At 45.2% G+C, this 20,490-nt stretch overlaps 1 protein-coding gene across 3 annotated transcripts in view; it reads left to right on the top strand.

Moving 5' to 3' along the window:
• The window catches only part of LOC124555441 (sodium-coupled monocarboxylate transporter 1-like), a 370,650-nt gene that overhangs the window by 232,738 nt on the left and 117,422 nt on the right, over positions 1 to 20,490 (top strand). For all 3 annotated transcript variants that reach the window (XM_047129349.1, XM_047129351.1, XM_047129350.1), the window contains exon 2: positions 16,173 to 16,383. In XM_047129349.1, coding sequence (XP_046985305.1) covers positions 16,173 to 16,383 — 211 coding nt within the window. The remainder of the gene's footprint in view (positions 1 to 16,172; positions 16,384 to 20,490) is intronic.

Genomic DNA, 20,490 nt, shown 5'->3' with positions numbered 1-20,490 from the left:
TCTGTTTGATCAAAATATCGGTTCTTGTTGAATAGTGAGTTAGAAACTGTAAAAACTGAGTATTACTGTGATTTAGCATCAAATTATTTTCCACAAGCCACAAGCTTATTCCATGAACTACATTATTTGATACTGTTTCAATATTACACAAGATCCTTCACTATCAAGCTGGTGTCATCAGCAAACAGAAATATTTTAAAATCACCTGTAATACTAGAAGGCATATCATTTATATAAATAAGAAACAGCAGTGGCCCCAGCACTGACCCTTGGGGAACGCCCCACTTAACAGTGCCCCATTGGGACTGAACATCACTACCTCTCTCAATATTGCGGAGAATTACCTTCTGCTTTCTGTTCTTAAAGTAAGAGGTGGACCAATTGTAAGCTACTCCCCTTACTCGATAACGGCCAACTTCTGCAGTAATATTTTGTGGTCAACACAGTCAAAAGCCTTCGTTAAATCAAAGAAAACACCTAGCGTTCGCAACCTTTTATTTAATCCGTCCAAAACCTCGCAGAGAAAAGAGAATATAGCATTTTCAGTTGTTAAACCAGTTCTAAAACCAAACTGAACATTCGACAGCAAATTATGTGAATTTAAATGCTCCAGTAACCTTGTATATACAACCTTCTCGATAACTTTAGCAAATACCGATGGCATAGAAATAGGTCTATAATTGTCAACATTATCCCTGTCTCCCTTTTTATAAAGTAACTTCACTATGGAGTACTTTAATCGGTCAGGAAACCGACCACTCCTAAAGGAAAAGTTACAGAAATGGCTAAATACTGGGCTAACATACATAGAACAATACTTCAGTATTCTGCTAGATACCCCATCATATCCATGAAAGTTCTTGGTCTTTAGTGATTTGATTATTAACTCAATCTCCCTCTTGTCAGTATCATGGAGGAGCATTTCAGGTAACAGTCTCGGAACACTTTTTTCTAAGAGCGCGATATGATTCCTCGTTGGGACTAGGTTTCTATTTAGTTCACCTGCTATATTCAGAAAGTGATTATTAAATACTGTACATACACTCCTGGAAATTGAAATAAGAACACCGTGAATTCATTGTCCCAGGAAGGGGAAACTTTATTGATACATTCCTAGGGTCAGATACATCACATGATCACACTGACAGAACCACAGGCACATAGACACAGGCAACAGAGCATGCACAATGTCGGCACTAGTACAGTGTATATCCACCTTTCGCAGCAATGCAGGCTGCTATTCTCCCATGGAGACGATCGTAGAGATGCTGGATGTAGTCCTGTGGAACGGCTTGCCATGCCATTTCCACCTGGCGCCTCAGTTGGACCAGCGTTCGTGCTGGACGTGCAGACCGCGTGAGACGACGCTTCATCCAGTCCCAAACGTGCTCAATGGGGGACAGATCCGGAGATCTTGCTGGCCAGGGTAGTTGACTTACACCTTCTAGAGCACGTTGGGTGGCACGGGATACATGCGGACGTGCATTGTCCTGTTGGAACAGCAAGTTCCCTTGCCGGCCTAGGAATGGTAGAACGATGGGTTCGGTGACGGTTTGGATGTACTGTGCACTATTCAGTGTCCCCTCGACGATCACCAGTGGTGTACGACCAGTGTAGGAGATCGCTCCCCACACCATGATGCCGGGTGTTGGCCCTGTGTGCCTCGGTCGTATGCAGTCCTGATTGTGGCGCTCACCTGCACGGCGCCAAACACGCATACGACCATCATTGGCACCAAGGCAGAAGCGACTCTCATCGCTGAAGACGACACGTCTCCATTCGTCCCTCCATTCACGCCTGTCGCGACACCACTGGAGGCGGGCTGCACGATGTTGGGGCGTGAGCGGAAGACGGCCTAACGGTGTGCGAGACCGTAGCCCAGCTTCATGGAGACGGTTGCGAATGGTCCTCGCCGATACCCCAGGAGCAACAGTGTCCCTAATTTGCTGGGAAGTGGCGGTGCAGTCCCCTATGGCACTGCGTAGGATCCTACGGTCTTGGCGTGCATCCGTGCGTCGCTGCGGTCCGGTCCCAGGTCGACGGGCACGTGCACCTTCCGCCGACCACTGGCGACAACATCGATGTACTGTGGATACCTCACGCCCCACGTGTTGAGCAATTCGGCGGTACGTCCACCCGGCCTCCCGCATGCCCACTATACGCCCTCGCTCAAAGTCCGTCAACTGCACATACGGTTCACGTCCACGCTGTCGCGGCATGCTACCAGTGTTAAAGACTGCGATGGAGCTCCGTATGCCACGGCAAACTGGCTGACACTGACGGCGGCGGTGCACAAATGCTGCGCAGCTAGCGCCATTCGACGGCCAACACCGCGGTTCCTGGTGTGTCCGCTGTGCCGTGCGTGTGATCATTGCTTGCACAGCCCTCTCGCAGTGTCCGGAGCAAGTATGGTGGGTCTGACACACCGGTGTCAATGTGTTCTTTTTTCCATTTCCAGGAGTGTATATGCGACTTATCAGTAACACGGACATTCCCACTACGCACTGATTCTATATCCTCGACCTGTCTCTGCAGACCAGCCACTTCCTTTACGACTGACCATATGGTTTTAATTTTATCCTGAGACTTAGCTATTCTATCTGCATACCACATACTTTTTGCCTTCCTAGTAACATTTTTAAGCACTTTACAATACTGTTTGTAATGGGCTGCTGCATTTAGATTTTGACTGTTTCTAACGTCTTGATATAATTGACACTTTGTTCTACAAGATATTCTTATCCCTCTAGTCAGCCACCCAAGCTGCCTGTTTGTGGTAGTACCCTGTTTAGAACCTTGTAACAGAAAACAACTTTCAAAGAGCACGAGAAAAGTCTTGAGAAAAGCATTATATTTATCATCTACTGTATCAGCACTATAAACATCTTGCCACTCTTGTTCCTTGATAAGGTTTACAAAGGTCTCTACAGCAACTGGATCAGCTTTCCTAAAAAGTTGATAACTATATTTGACATGTGTTGCAGCACAAAAATCTTTTAGAGTTAAAATTTGTGCATCATGATCTGAAAGGCCAATCACCTTTTTGCTAACAGAATGCCCTTCTAGTAATGAGGAATGAACAAAAATGTTGTCTATGGTTGTTCTACTGTTCCCTTGCACTCTCGTTGGAAAGAATACGGTTTGCATAAGATTATATGAATTATGGAGGTCTACCAGCATCCATTTCCTTGCACAATCACCTATACAATTAATATTGAAGTCACCACATATAACTAACTTTTTGTATTTCCTATAAAGTTAACCAAGAAACTCCTCTAGCTTCAGAAAAAAATGTTGTGAAATCGGAGTCTGGGGATCTATAAATAACAACAATTAGAAGTTAAGCTCCGTTAAATTTAACCACACCTGCACAACATTCAAACACCTTTTCAGAGTAGTACTTTGAAACATCAATTGACTCAAATGGGATGCCGTTTTTCACATACATGGCTACTCCCCCACACCGCAAAGAGCTCCTCGAAAAGCTGCCAGCCAACCTGTATCCTGGTAAAGGAAGCCTCTGAATTATCTCCTTATTTAAAAAGTGTTCAGATATACCAATAATTTCAGAGTCAACATGAGAAGGAATACGGCTTTCTGTCGCGATTGTCACAGGTGACGAAACATGGTGTCATCATTTTGAACCGGAAAGCAAGCGTCAGAGCGAGCAGTGGGAACATGCAACTTCACCACCTCCAAAGAAATCAAAGGCCGTGCACACCATTTCTGGTAAGGTCTTGATGTCCTTTTTTGACCACAAGGGCCCACTGCTTGTCGAGTTCCTGGAACGGGGAACCACCATCAATGCCCAGCTTTATCAAGCCACTCCACAGAACCTTAGACGAGCTATCAAGCCGAGACGGCGAGGCATGTTATCCAATGGCGTTATCCTCCTGCATGATAATGGCCGCCCGCACACGGCCAATGGTGTGAGGACAACATTACAGCCGTTTCGGTGAGAAACGCTGGAACATCCACCGTACACTCCTTACCTCTCACCGAGTGACTTTCATATGTTTTGACCTCTAAAACAAGCTATTCGCGTACATCGATTCGCAACGGCCGACGAAGTGTGTGACTGGGTCCAGGCCTGGATCCGACTGCAGCCTACTAGCTTCTTCAAGGATGGAATCGACCGGCTAGTGTCGCAATGGGATAAATGTGCCAACAGTTTTGATGACTATTTTTGAGTATGTGTACTGTGTATAACTACATTTTTCAGTTAATAAAATCGTTACCATTACTTTACACTAGTGACTGGGTTTCATTTGAATGCCCCTTATAGCCTACGTCTTGTATCTGATAATAATCTTAACTTTTAAGGTCTCTGTAAATGATCAAACTTGTTCGTCAAATTTGATCTTTGTTATCAGTGGATTTATCATACAAGCGCACAGATGTACCAGCCAAGTTTGTCAAACTTAACTTCATCTTTGAAACAGCTGTGCGTAATGTGTCGCGAACTGTTTTGACACTATGCAGAATGACCACCAACGCAAGCAAAGAGCTTCCTGCTGTTACTCGAACGGTTGAAATTGAGAAATACGAGGGGCATTAAATAAGAAATGCAACACATTTTTATCTGAAAGCTGGTTGGCTTTATTCAGTATCCCAATAGTCCATATCATTCCCCACTCTTTTGGCTACAAAACTTTAGTTTTCAACATGATCTCCGTTCAATGCGACGGCCTCACGCCACCTTACTGGGAGGGCCTGTATGCACACATGGTAACACTGGACTCGCATTCGGGAGGACGACGGTTCAATCCCGCGTCCGGCCATCCTGATTTCGGTGTTTCGTGATTTCCCTAAATCGCTCCAGGCAAATGCCGGGATGGTTCCTTTCAAAGGGCACGGCCGACTTCCTTCCCCGTCCATCCCTAATCCGATGAGACCGATGACCTCGCTGTCTGGTCTCCTCCCCCAAAACAACCCAACCCAACCCAACCCACATGGTACCACTCCACTGGTCGGCGTCGCAGCCAAGGTCTTGCTGCATAATAACCTCCCCATCATCCACGTACTGCTTCCGGTGGAGTGCCTCCTTCATTGGGCCAAACAGATGGAAGTCGAAAGGTGATAGATCTGTGTGGACGAGAAGAAAGAGTTCAATGAAGTTTTGTGAGCTTCTCTAGGGTACTCAGACTTGCGTGAGGCCTTCCGTTGTCATGGAGAAGGAGAAGTTCGTTTGCGTTTTTGTGGTGACGATCACCTCAAATGAGAGTATCCGCGCGTTCCAGCACTGCAGAAGTCACAACTGTGTGCGGCCGACCGGACATGTTTGCGCGTCCTTCTTGCGGTGATGACGGACGCCTCGCCCAACTACTCATCGTGCTTTTGATCACTGCCAGGTCTCCATAGATATTCTGCAAGCGCCTATAAATGTCTGCGATGCTCTGGTTTTCCGCCAAAAGAAACAGTGGCAGTTCTCTGGTTGGAACGCACCTCCGCTACAGGCACAATTTTGAAAGTTGCTTATAGCGTCGCCACCTATCGTAACTTCACGAAACTGTGAGGGCTGAAGTAGGAATATCCCACAATGTCCTACGACAAATTCAGCGTTTTTTCAACCTAAATTGTTACTTAGAGAACGCCCCCCGTACATACAGCGTGATGCAGCTCCCCCTACTGCCGTCGTTTAATGCATCCCGCAACGTTATAGCTGTCCTTCACAAACCACTCTCAAGATTGTCATATTCTCTCGCTCGCTATGCGCAAATTGTTAGTCCCACAGGAGCGTTTGAAGGTAAATTTTGTATATTTTTCTTGAATAACTCTAAAGTTATTACCTCTAGCGAAAACGTATCCCAGTACAAAATTTAACTACATGAATTTTCCTACAGAAAGGTCCTGCTCATTTTTTCAGTGTGACTAGCAGTTTGCACGTAGCAAGCAAGGGAATGTGAAAATTTCGCGTGTGGTTTACGTAGGCCAGCTATAATATTTTGGGTTGCACAAAGCGACAGTGGTAGGGGCAGCTGAATCACATTGTATAACCATGAAAATTAACTAAAGGAAATATTACATTCAGAAGTTCAGAACTTAACATTCCCCGTATGGGCACTGAAACTTTTAATAATGTGGTACAATAACTTCGTACTCACATTGAAGAAGAAGGTACAGTTATGTGAAAATCTATTCCAATTTCTCAGCCATTATCTATAACTTCTGAGATATCTGCAAACTGGCGCATATTTCGAAGATTAAAACGTTTATCTTGCATTGCACCTCAACACTGAGTGACGTCACTGTGAAAACACGTGAAGCAGTAAATGAAGTAATAAAAGAAAATATTGTTTCGTTGCACTCCCGTCTGTACGTCGTCCGTAGAATACCGATTTTTTCCTTTGCATCTTCCTGTGTAATATTGGGATGGGTAAGACGCAACATTTTGGTAACTGCCAGTTGTAATATTTTTGGCTTTACAGCCATCATATTCAGGTACAAGAAGCTCTTATAAGATCAGTTGAGAAGGCAGCAGTGGGAAACTGACGTAATGTGGTGTGAAGTACCGATGACATATGGTGTACTCGGTACGGGTGGTCCTTCTCAGCGACTGGCTGTTGCATTCGAAAGTTGCACGTCGAAATTATAATCTTTTGTTATTATTATGCGGTCTAACTCACAGCTTTCCGGGCGGGAAGAAGCGCCTGGTCCGGTGAACCGGCCAGTCTGTGGATGGTTTTTAAGCGGTTTTCCATCTGCCTCGGCGAATGCGGGCTGGTTCCCCTTATTCCGCCTCAGGTGGACTATGTCGGCGTTTGCTGCGCAAACAAGTTCTCCACGTACGCGTACACCATCATTTCTCTACCACGCAAACATAGGGGCTACACTCGTCTGGTGTGAGACGTTCCCTGGGGGGTCCACCGGGGGCCGAACCGCACAATATCCCTGGGTTCGGTGTGGGGCGGCGGAGGGGTGAAGTTGACTGCGGTAGTCGTCGTGGGGTTGTGGACCACTGCGGCTGCGGCGGGGACGGAGCCTCTCCGTCGTTTCTAGGTCCCCGATTAACATACAATACAATACAATACTAGCAAAATTAAATACCTTATTTACTTGCATTTCAAATTAAAGCATCTCTCAATAGCGTGCTATCGTTCCATTATTTCACAAGTATTAATAACTAGCAGAATAATAAACAACTGATAAATAAAAAGGCAGGCATCATAGCTGGTTCGGCAGTCTCGGAGGACGGAGATGTTGTCTGCCGCGGTCGGCATCGGGTTAAGACTTTATTAGCAATGTATTGTTACATGGACATGCAGCTGATAGCAGTGTGATAGTAATTATGGAAATCCGTAGTTCATTGTTTTGTCGAAGAATGGATTTTATTTGTGACTGTAAAGTAAAATGTAATTGTGCAGTTTCTCGTGTTCTGCCAGTAAAAAGCGAGTGGGATCCCACATAAACAAACGAATTGCAAATTTAATTATTCACATAATATCAGTTCTTCGCTAAAAGCTTCTTACAGCTTCAAGATGACGGTTTCACGATCTGTGTGCTGTTTTCTGCGCAGGGGAGAACAACTATAGAAGACTGTAGGTTGATAAGTGTTTATTAGAACTCATGCATTTCACGCAGGGCGGTGGAAGCAAATCGGCACCTAGCGTGTACTACAGTCTTCGTACAAATGAGAACAGTGACACGTCATCTGTGGTAACACAGAGAAGGTACGAAGGAGAAGGGGTTTATTACGCATATATAAATATCCCCTCTCTCACCTTCTCTCTTTTTCAACTTGCCGTACAGTGATCTTTTGTTTTTATCCATAAACTCTTTTGATCTCTTTTGATCCACAGCTGTGGAAACATGCCATACAAAGAGAAAAAATATTTCTCGCTAAAAATGCGTGGCGAAACATCAACAGGTCCGACATCCTCGAACTCTGTCAATCAATTGGATACTGTTTGACAAACGCCTACGTAAATGCTCAAAGTTGGCCGTTAACCAAAATTTCTCTCAAACGCGTGAAACACAGTCAATTCTTGACAAAAACGTTAAACAGAGCAACGCGCTGTCAAATAATCTGAATACACTTGGAGCCTGATAAATTGTTTGATCGTCAACGGGTGTCGTAAGATGAGGAAGTCCTGAAATAGATTTAAAAAGTGTCGTAGGGAAAGCAAACCTAAGCCTATTTCGAGAGCAGACCACTCTATGAAATGTCTGGGAAAACACTGATATCGTTTATTATGTTGTACGAGACAGCAAATTTCTCACTTTTCAAAAGTGAACCTTTGTCCGGAACGCATAGTCCCGGGGCTGGGAGGCATCGAAGGTTGAGAACGGTGGCTTCTGATCTCTTGGGATTGCGTTCGGTATCCTAATCTTATGCAACTCATTAGCCACCACTGTAATAGAGACGCACGAATACTCCTACCGACACTTGGCATGTTGAACAGGACAGTAAACTGAACTCACGCCCGTTTATGCACTATTTATTAGTCGCAGCCCGTGCGTCGATATTACACTGATGGCAAATCGGTCACGTAACTGATAAGATACCAAACACGTTATTCAAGGAGCTTTGACGTCTCAAACCACCGAAATTATGCACAAGCAAACAGGGATCAGCCTTCTCCGTAACCGAGGTCCCTAACGCACGTTTCTGCAGTGGCGTTTGACTAGGAGGTATGCCGATTCGAACCCTGGTGGTGGAAAACTTTCAGTGTCAATATTTTACCGGCATGGGGAGCGTCAGTGGTGGCATCAGGTTCCTGACCACCAGTCTTTTGTGCCGATGCCCTGGATTAGATTCCAAACTTTTCAGCAGTGTCTCATGAAGTGAGTGTATGTGACACTCTTGATGGTGATACGTCCGTCGGATAGGGACGTTACGCTTAGCGGCACCCGTGGTTCTATTCGAGAGGAGTGGGCTGTGTGCCGGCGTCTGGTTTCACCCTCCCTTCCCTTCAGAAACCCAACGCTACATTGTACAAGTACGCATAACAGTCATCTACACGACACGGAAACGCAGTTAATACTTCATAACAGGTCGGAGTAAGCCAATGGCAAACCGCTTCCACCGGGACTTGACCAAATACGGTTATACAAAATTTCAGTATCTGCAGCCCTACGCTCATTTCCTGAATACAGGATTACCTTAGCTTCAACAGAGATACCGTCTTGAAAAATCAGCAGCTTGCAGTTCTGTCAAAATATAATGTGTTGTCTGTGTCTTTCTGGCATACTTGTGGAGAACACTGTCGGTATATTACTGCCCAGATGCCTGAATAATGGAAAACCTTCACCTCTTTTGGAAAAACCGTATCAAGCTTGTAGTTTTTGCCTAAGAACATTTAATGTATTACCAGACTGTAAACTCAAAATATTGCTAAATCTTCTGATGTTGTTGATAATTGTCTTTAAATAATTAAAATGTAAGTAATTTAGATAGAAACATCCCTTGAAAAATTATGAATGACAGTGCTGGAAAAAACGCTTTCGTTATTTGATTTTCAAACGGCTGAGCAAAACTCATCGTACTCAGACATTTCTCTCTTTACTTCTTCTGATCATCACTAAACTGACACAGAATATTTTTAGCGCAACGCAATCTGACTTTCAATAATCCCTACAAAAGAATGGCCCTGACTAACAATAACCTATACCTTTCGTGAATCACTTACCTCACAAAAATCTTCGTTACTCGAACTACTGCAATACAGCGAGCGCTAATACTGCCAGCTAAATAAAAGATTCTAACTACTGAAGGCACTAACTACTGATAGGCATAGTTAGCAAATGAAAGATTTTGATAGAGAACAAACAATGAATTTACCTTAATAGCGTTCAAAAGTCATATACAGGGTGTTACAAAAAGGTACGGCCAAACTTTCAGGAAACATTCCTCACAAACAAACAAAGAAAATATGTTATGCGGACATGTGTCCGGAAACGCTTACTTTCCATGTTAGAGCTCATTTTATTACTTCTCTTCAAATCACATTAATCATGGAATGGAAACACACAGCAACAGAACGTACCAGCGTGACTTCAAACACTTTGTTTCAGGAAATGTTCAAAATGTCCTCCATTAGCGAGGATACATGTATCCACCCTCCGTCGCATGGAATCCCTGATGCGCTGATGCAGCCCTGGAGAATGGCGTATTGTATCACAGCCGTCCACAATACGAGCACGAAGAGTCTCTACATTTGGTACCGGGGTTGCGTAGACAAGAGCTTTCAAATGCCCCCATAAATGAAAGTCAAGAGGGTTCAGGTCAGGAGATCGTGGAGGCCATGGAATTGGTCCGCCTCTACCAATCCATCGGTCACCGAATCTGTTGTTGAGAAGCGTACGAACACTTCGACTGAAATGTGCAGGAACTCCATCGTGCATGAACCACATGTTGTGTCGTACTTGTAAAGGCACATGTTCTAGCAGCACAGGTAGAGCATCCCGTATGAAATCATGATAACGTGCTCCATTGAGCGTAGGTGGAAGAACAAACTAAAATGAGCTCTAACATGTAAATTAAGCGTTTCCGGACACATATCCACATAACATCTTTTCTTTATTTGTGTGTGAGGAATGTATCCTGAAAGTTTGGCCGTACCTTTTTGTAACACCCTGTATATCAATTCAAGACATTCATCTTTACAAATTTCCTTTTTTTGGCGAACACACGTCCAGATCGTCCGCTTATAGTAACCTCTCAAAACTCTGGCATCTCTCTCTCCACATCCACCACTGCTGGCGGCTCACCTCCAACTGCCTAACGCTACGCGCTGTTCATATACAACTGCCCAACACTACACTAGCGAATATTCCAACAATGAGCACTACGTGGCGTTACCAACATAAAAACCTAAGCAGCCTACTTTCAAGATGTATTGAATAGTTGTATACATACTGGTTACGGTTCTAATTCTTTTCTTAGATATATGAATGTGTTTTTATGTGTGTATTGTATGTAAAGACTTTGCTATGAAATAATAATAGTACCGGTTACAAAAAGAATGGAAGTATATTCTTAAAATATGTACTTCCGCTGCAGTTATGTACAGTTAGTCTAAAAAGTTTCAAGACAAGATTAATTAAAAAATAGAGAAAAGTTAAGATGATGATTTAAACGCTTCAGGTTTTCTGTATAGTCTACCCCCCTCTTGAGTAAAAGGCACAGGACGTTCATACAACTTTGTGAAATTGTCGGAAAAGTCTTTTGGATATTGTTCAACTCGCGCTTCACTTTGGCTTGAATGTCGATTATGTCTTCGAAGCGTTGACCCTCCATGTGAATGTCTGCACTTAATCGCTCTGTGCTAGATTCGTGTTGATTACACCAAGTCTCATCAACCTTGATGATTTCTTCTAGAAAAGAATTGTCCGCGTTTTGCGTCTCAATTAAGTCGCGGCAAGCGACCACGCATCGTTATTTTTGTCGGGAAGTCAAGGTGGGCGGGGCAAACTTAGCACGCACTTTTCTCTTCTTCAGAACATTCTGGAGAATACCTTAAACATTTGATTTGAAGATGTTACTCCAATGCGGTTTCTGCCACAAGAACGCTGACACGCTACGGTCACGCTTCGACTACTTAGCACCGCCTTTCCACAAAATGCAGGTCGAATACATACCTGTTGTTTATTATGGTTAGTTCAAGCTGCCACCGTAGTTACTGTGCTGATGTCGCTTATTCGCCAGGAATAAAATCGTTCTCGGACATTTTTGGACTAACGGTCCACGGTTATTTGTAACTAACTGAGAACCCAGCGTTGCCTGGGCATGTATTTATTCCAGTCCATTAGTCCATCTCCTCATACCCCTCCCCGGGTTCCCGGGGTCGATTCCCGGCGGGGTCAGGGATTTTCTCTGCCTCGTGATGACTGGGTGTTGTGTGCTGTCCTTAGGTTAGTTAGGTTTAAGAAGTTCTAAGTTCTAGGGGACTGATGACCATAGCTGTTAAGTCCCATAGTGCTCAGAGCCATTTGAACCATCATACCCCTCTCTCTGTCCAGCTCCTCCTTCACTTCTTCTCCGTCCATCTCCTCCATCACCTCTCTCTGTCCACCTTCTCCACTCCTCCCATTAGCTGTCCATTTCCTTGCGCCCACCTCTCTGTCCATCACCTCCTCCCTTTTCTCTCTGTCCAACTGCTCCTCTACTGTACAACTGCTCCTTCTCCAAAATGACATTTTCACTCTGCAGTGGAGTGGGCGCTGATATGAAACTTCCTGGCAGATTAAAACTGTGTGCCGGACCGAGACTCGAACTCGGGACCTTTGCCTTTCGCACTTGGGTAGCTCAGTTGGTAGAGCACTTGCCCATGAAAGACAAAGGTCCCGAGTTCGAGTCTCGGTCCGGCACACAGTTTTAATCTGCCAGGAAGTTTCATATCAGCACCCACTCCGCTGCAGAGTGAAAATCTCATTCTGGAAACATCCCCAAAGCTGTGGCTAAGCCATGTCTCCGCAATATCCTTTCTTTCAGGAGTGCTAGTTCTGCAAGGTTCGCAGGGGAGCTTCTGTAAAGTTTGGAGGTAGGAGACGAGGTACTGGCTGAAGTAAAGCCGTGAGGACAGGGCGTGAGTCATGCTTGGGTAGCTCAGTTGGTAGAGCACTTGCCCGCGAAAGGCAAAGGTCCCGAGTTCGAGTCTCGACCCAGCACACAGTTTTAATCTGCCAGGAAGTTTCTGCTCCTTCTCCCTCTGTCCATCTCCTGCCCCCTTGTCCATCTCCTCCCCCTCTAATTCCACCTACTCCTCTTCACTCTCTTTCTCTGCCTCCTCTTCCCCCTTGTCCTTTTCATCTCCTCCTCTCTTTCTCCCCTTTCATCTCCTCCTCTTCCATTTCTCTATTCACTTCCTCCTCCCCTCTCTCTGCCTATCTCTTCCTCACCTTGTCTCTGTCAATCCCATCTCCTTTCCTTGCTATATCCATCTCCTCTCCCCTCTGCCTGTCAACTGCCCTCTACTCTCTGTTCATCCTCTCCTCCATCCTATCTGTGTACATGTCCTCCGGGCCGCACACTGTCTGTCCATCTCCTCCCACTGTCTCTCTCCACGTTATCGCGGTAACCTCAATAGGAGGCTGGCGGTTCTTACCCCTACTGAATAACTTTCCATATCGTAACTGATATGCATACCAAATTTGGTTGAAATCGTTCCAGAGATTTAGGATGAGCTTTTTACTCGTGGTCCTGTCCGCATATGCACATCTCAAATGTATTTCACACGTATTTGGACGCATATTTCACCTGCGTCTCTAGCGAATTTCGCCCTGCAGTTACGTTTTCACGCGTCTTCATGTTAATGACGTCACATTTCCTGAACTGTGTGCTGCACATCGATGTACTTTAGCAGCTACATCCAGCAGTACGAGGTGCATTCAAGTTCTAAGGCCTCCGATTTTTTTTCTCCGGACTGGAATGATATAGAAACATGCGCATTGTTTTAAAATGAGGCCGCGTTCATTGTCAATACGTCCCAGAGATGGCAGCACCGTACGGTAGATGGAATTTTACCGCCAGCCGCGAGAATGAGAACTGTTTTAAATACTTAAAATGGCGACGTTTTCCTTACTTGAACAGCGTGCAATCATTCGTTTTCTGAATTTGCGTGGTGTGAAACCAATTGAAATTCATCGACAGTTGAAGGAGACATGTGGTGATGGAGTTATGGATGTGTCGAAAGTGCGTTCGTGGGTGCAACAGTTTAATGAAGGCAGAACATCGTGTGACAACAAACCGAAACAACCCCGGGCTCGCACAAGCCGGTCTGACGACATGATCGAGAAAGTGGAGAGAATTGTTTTGGGCAATCGCCGAATGACTGTTGAACAGATCGCCTCCAGAGGTGGCATTTCTTTGGGTTCTGTGCACACAATTCTGCATGACGACCTGAAAATGCGAAAAGTGTCATCCAGGTGGGTGCCACAAATGCTGACGGACGACCACATGGCTGCCCGTGTGGCATGTTGCCAAGCAATGTTGACGCGCAACGACAGCATGAATGGGACTTTCTTTTCGTCGGTTGTGACAATGGATGAGACGTGGATACCATTTTTCAATCCAGAAACAAAGCGCCAGTCAGCTCAATGGTAGCACACAGATTCACCACCACCAAAAAAATTTCGGGTAACCGCCAGTGCTGAAAAAATGATGGTGTCCATGTTCTGGGACAGCGAGGGCGTAATCCTTACCCATTGCGTTCCAAAGGGCACTACGGTAACAGGTGCATCCTACGAAAATGTTTTGAAGAACAAATTCCTTCCTGCACTGCAACAAAAACGTCCGGGAAGGGCTGCGCATGTGCTGTTTCACCAAGACAACGCACCCGCACATCGAGCTAACGTTACGCAACAGTTTCATCGTGATAACAACTTTGAAGTGATTCCTCATGCTCCCTACTCACCTGACCTGGCTCCTAGTGACTTTTGGCTTTTTCCAACAATGAAAGACACTCTCCGTGGCCGCACATTCACCAGCAGTGCTGCTATTGCCTCAGCGATTTTCCAGTGGTCAAAACAGACTCCTAAAGAAGCCTTCGCCGCTGCCATGGAATCATGGCGTCAGCGTTGTGAAAAATGTGTATGTCTGCAGAGCGATTACGACGAGAAGTAACGCCAGTTTCATCGATTTCGGGTGAGTAGCTAATTTAAAAAAAAGTCGGAGGCCTTAGAACTTGAATGCACCTCGTATATGTACCTACAACCTCCGAAATATGTTATGAATAGAATTAGTAGCAACGCAGTAATAAATTTAAACACCTTGAATGACGCGGCTGTTTTTCAGCCATCTCACTGTTTGTGACGGCATATCTCATGGCCGGCCGGGGTGGCCGAGCGGTTCTAGGCGCTACAGTCTGGAACCGCGCGACCGTACGGTCGCAGGTTCGAATCCTGTCTCGGGCATGGGTGTGTGTGATGTCCTTAGGTTAGTTAGGTTTAAGTAGCTCAAAGTTCTAGGGGACTGATGACCTCAGATGTTAAGTCCCATAGTGCTCAGAGCCATTTGAACAATTTAGCCATACCTCATGAACTATGAGTCATGCTGTGATTTTTTTTGTAGGTACATTCAGCGCCGTATGTGGATATTGTCTGCGAAATGTATTGCAAAATTCAAAATGGTTCAAATTACTCTGAGCACTATGGGACTTAACTGCTGTGGCCATCAGTCCCCCAGAACTTAGAACTACTTAAACCTAACTAACCTAAGGACTTCACCCACATCCATGTCCGAGGCAGGATTCGAACCTGCGACCGTAGCGGTCGCGCGGTTCCAGACTGTAGCGCCTAGAACCGCTCGGCCACTCCGGCCGGCAATGTATTGCAAATAGAGTTAGCAGTAAAGAGGTAATATATTACGTCATACATGATGCAGCCGTTTTTCTCGCATCTCAGTATTTGACGTAACATCTTTTGAACTGTGTCGTAGAACGATATATTTTCGTAGGTACATTCAGTATAATATGTGAATACTGCCTGCAAAATGTTTTGCGAAGAAAACTAGTAGTAACGAAATAACAAATTAAAACGTGATACATGTTCCGGCAGTTATTCACGCATCTCTGTTAATGGCTATGGCGTAGTATCTCCTGAACTATGTGTCGTACAATGATATAATTTTGCTGGTACGTTTAGTGGTATATGTGAAAACTGTCTGCAATATGTGTCGCTAATACGGTTAGAAGTAATGAAGTAATAGATTAAAACGTCATGCTTCATGCGGCAGTTTTACGGCATGAACAGTGAAAATGTTGTAAGCGATAAAATTTTCTGCTTTAATCATTTTGCTTGGGTTGTCAGCAAGAAAAAGTTTTCTAAAGGTTTGATATTATGTGTAAAGCTTGTCGCAAGTCACTAAGTACTTTCATTATCAAACACTTTATGACCAAAGTATGGTTATTCGCGCCCTTCGCTACACTGGTTTTTCACCTCCACCCCCACCCCTCTGATAGGTAGGTGGCTATTACCCCATCAGTGATTCTTTGCAAATAGTAAGCGACAAGTGCACCAAGTTTGGTAGAAATCGGTCCAATTGTTTAGGAGGAGATGTAGAACATACATACCTACAGACATACGTAAATACAGGTACGTACAATTATTTTTATAATACATACGGATTAGCATTGCTGCGGTAAATGTGGGAATGTTTCTTAGGCCGTCGAAGCTCTATTCTGACAGTTCCTTCCACAGCACAGCGTTTGCTATTTGTCTCCGGTTCTTTCCAGATCTCAGCATGGGGGTTGCGAGCCAGTCGACGCAATTCTTCTCGGTTGCGGACTATTTGGTGTTTGGAGGGATGCTGGCTGTATCTACGGGCATTGGGCTCTACCACGGCTGCCGCAAGAGAAAGGAGGCCAGTCAGGACAGGACGGGAGAATTCCTCACAGGAAATGGCCAGATGAGCACCGTGCCAGTAGCACTATCCATGTTGGCGAGGTAACTAGCTATAAAACATTTATATGTTAAGCGAAAGTAGGATTATTCTCACAAACGTACTAATGACTCTCAGAGAACACTCGAAATGAACAACTTCATTCCTCAGAATTCGTTTTGCTTTTTTGTGCCCTCGCGTAAAGCATCTTTCGACTATCACCAGCCTTGGCCCAGTTTCTAATTCTCACACTTAGTCTCTGATTCTGCTGTAACTTGGAGGCGAAACAAACTATTAAAGGAAGATTAGAGTTTTACATCCCAACTAAACTGAGATCATTAGAGACAAGTCGGATGGGCTGATGACATATCATAAATCTGCTGTGACCTATTCGAAGGAAACCTCCCGATTTTCACCATAGGCGATCAGTGGAAACCAAGGTAAACTCTAAATATGCATTTTCGGATGGGGATTTCAACTTCGCTCCTCCCGAATACGATGAGTCAGTTGCAACGGACAGGCAGCATCCATATATTCCTGAACTACGACTTCCTTCACGGTTTTTTGTCTTGCTAATGTTTCTATTACACCCACAGAATAAATGATTCTTAGAGGGAAGTAATGATCAACACAAGGGTTGTTTCAGCACCACTATGCTTCATTAGGCACGGACCAGTGACTTCCTCTGGCAGTGAACCAGTCTTCGCAGCTAGATATGGAGGAACCCGAACTTAAACATGCAATGTGACCCATAATGCGTCTTGTCATTTTACCCACACAAGGAATTTTACAAGCACTAAACGCCGCATTAAGTACTGGCAGAATAAAATAGTAGAACCTCCGAGGTTATACGTTACCGTCCTGAAATTTCACCAGCTGCGCTACTCAGCCTCATTTCCATTCTACAAATTGATTATGATCAAAAATTCCTTAAGCCCCCACTTCATAATAAACTACACAGACGTTTAAAATTCTAGAAGTCGAATCGGAGTGCCTCGGAGACTCTAAAGTTCCAGATTATAGACCGCATGGTTCAGGGTTAGATCCTGGGTTGAAAATCAGGATTTTCTGCGTTACTTGCATTGATTTCCTCTTTTTACGATATTCTATGTATGTTAAATACATCGGTGTACAAAAGTAGCTTTCGCCTGATGTGCCACTGCCAAGTAACATAGCTCGATATACGCTACTGGCCAATAAAATTGCTACACCACGAAGATGACGTACTACAGACGCGAAATTTAACCGACAGGAAGAAGATGCTGTGATATGCAAGTGATTACCTTTTCAGAGCATTCACATAAGGTTGGCGCCGGTGGCGACACCTACAACGTTCTGACATGAGGAAAGTTTCCAATTGATCTCTCATACACAAACAGCAGTTCACCGGCATTGCCTGGTGAAACGTTGTTGTGATGCCTCGTTTAAGGAGGATAAATGCGTGCCATCACGTTTCCGACTTTGATAAAGGTCGGACTGTAGCCTATCGCAAATGCAGTTGATCGTATCGCGACATTGCTGCTCGCGTTGGTCGAGTTCCAATGACTGTTAGCAGAATATGGAATCGGTGGCTCCAGGAGGATAATACGGAACGCCGTGCTGGATCCCAACGGCCTCGTATCACTAACAGTCGAGATGACAGGCATCTTATCCGCATGGCTGTAACGGATCGTGCCGCCACGTCTCGATCCCTGAGTCAACAGATGGGGACGTTTGCAAGACAACAACCATCTGTACGAAAAGTTTGACGACGTTTGCAGCAGCATGGACTATCAGCTCGGAGACCGTGGCTGCGGTTATCCTTGACGCTGCATCACAGACAGGAGCGCCTGCGATGGTGTACTCAACGACGAATCTGGGTGCACGAATGACAAAACGTCATTTTTTCGGATAAATCCAGGTTCTTTTTACAGCGGTGAACGCACATTGGAAGCGTGTGTTCGTCATCGCCATACTGGCGTATCACCCGGCGTGATGGTATGGGATGCCATTGGTTACACGTCTCGGTCACCTCTTGTTCGCATTGACGGCACTTTGAACAGTGGAGGTTACATTTCAGATGTGTTACGACTCGTGGCTCTACCCTTCATTCGATCCCTGCGAAACCCTACATTTCAGCAGGATAATGCACGACCGCGTGTTGCAGGTCCTGTACGGGCCTTTCTGGATACAGAAAATTTTCGACTGCTGCCCTGGCCAGCACATTCTCCAGATCTCTCACCACTTGAAAACGTCTGCTCAATGGTGGCCGAGCAACTGGCTCGTCACAATACGCCAGTCACTACTCTTGATGCACTGTGGTATCGTGTTGAAGCTGCATGGACAGCTGTACCTGTACACGCCGTCCAAGCTCTATTTGACTCAATGCCCAGGCGTATCAAGGCCGTTATTATGGCCAGAGGTGGTTGTTCTGGGTACTGATTTCTCAGGATCTATGCACCCAAATTGCGTGAAAATGTAGTCACATGTCAGTTCTACTATAATATATTTGTCCAATGAATACCCGTTTATCATCTGCATTTCGTCTTGGTGTAGTAATTTTAATGGCCAGTAGTGTGCATATGAGCGATGCACAGTACGTCTCCCCAACGCGTCCCACTCGTGGTCGATGGGATTTAAGTTGGGGGAAACGGGCAGGCCAGTCCATTAGCCAGATATCCTCTTGTTCCGAGAGCTCCTCCAGCTACGCTGTTCGATGCGGTCGCGACTCGTCATCCATAAAAACGAAGCCAGGGCCGAAAGCACCCCTGAAAAGACACACATTGGAAAGGAGTACACTGGCATAATAACGTTGACCGGTGTGCGTCTCGTGTTCGACGATTTGGAGGCAGTTCGCTCATGTAACATTGTACCTCCCAACACCATAACACCTAGACCGCAAAGACAATCATTTTCGACAATGTTCCTGTGTGCACGAAGTCTTTCCACCTCTCGCCCCGCACGCTAGTGTGTATCAAGCGTCCCTGTGGTTTGGAATGCACGTTATAGTGCAGCTGTTCCTAAACTAGCGTGGTATGTCGGTTCTCATATCAGTGAAGAAGTGGTCATATGAGGGTCACTCCAAAAGAAATGCACATTCTTTTTTTTAAATCCATCTTTTATTTTACATGTTTTAAAGTTTTACTGTGTGTAGATACATCCTTTAAGAACAATATTTTCATTTCTCCACATCATATCCATCACTCTCAACTGCCTTACGCCATCTTGGAACCAGCGCCTGTATACCCGCACGCTAAAATTCTGGACCAACCTGTTGGAGCCACTGTTTGGCAGCGAGCACAAGGGAGTCATCATCTTCAAACCTTGTTCCACGAAGAGAGTCTTTCAGTTTTCCAAAGAGATGATAGTCACACGGAGCCAGGTCAAGACTGTAAGGCGGGTGTTTCAGTGTTGTCCGTCCGAGTTTTGTGATCGCTTCCATGATTCTTTGACTGACATGTGGCTGTGCATTGTCGTGCAATAGCAAAACATCTTGCTTTAGCTAATGTAATTGAACACGTCTGAGTCGAGCTTGAAGTTTCTTCAGTGTCGTCACATATGCATCGGAATTTATGGCGGTTCCATTTGGCACGATGTCCACAAGCAAGAGTCCTTCGGAATCGAAAAACACCGTAGCCATAACTTTTCCAGCAGAAGGTGTGGTTTTAATTTTTTTTTTCCTTGGGTGAATTTGCATGATGCAACTCCATTGATTGCCTCTTCGTCTCCGGTGAAAAATGATGGAGCCATGTTTCATCACCTGTCACAACTCTTCCAAGTAATTCATCTCTACCATTCTCGTACTGTTCCAAAAGTTCACTGCATACCGTTTTTCTTGTTTCTTTGTGAGCCACTGTCAACATCCTGGGAACCCACCTGGCACAAACTATTTTTAACGCCAACACTTTCAGTATTCTGCAAACACTTCCTTCCCCTATCCCAACGTAACGTGACAATTCGTTCACTGTGATGCGTCTGTCAGCAGTCACTCTCTGCACATTGTCTGGAGTGTGTGCAGTACGAGGCCTGCCGCTGCGAGGACAATCATCAATATTGCCGTGGCCGCTTTCATCACGTAACCTGCTTGCCCACCGACTAACTGTACTGCGATCGACAGCAGCGTCTCCATACACCTTTTTCAACCTCTTGTGAATGTTTCCCACTGTCCCGTTTTCACAACACAGGAATTCTAT

Source organism: Schistocerca americana, chromosome X, assembly GCF_021461395.2.
Source record: "Schistocerca americana isolate TAMUIC-IGC-003095 chromosome X, iqSchAmer2.1, whole genome shotgun sequence".
In the NCBI taxonomy this organism is placed as follows: Eukaryota; Metazoa; Arthropoda; class Insecta; order Orthoptera; family Acrididae; genus Schistocerca; species Schistocerca americana.
The sequence above is the reverse complement of the archived record's forward strand: the minus strand, read 5'-3'. Positions and strand labels throughout refer to the sequence as shown.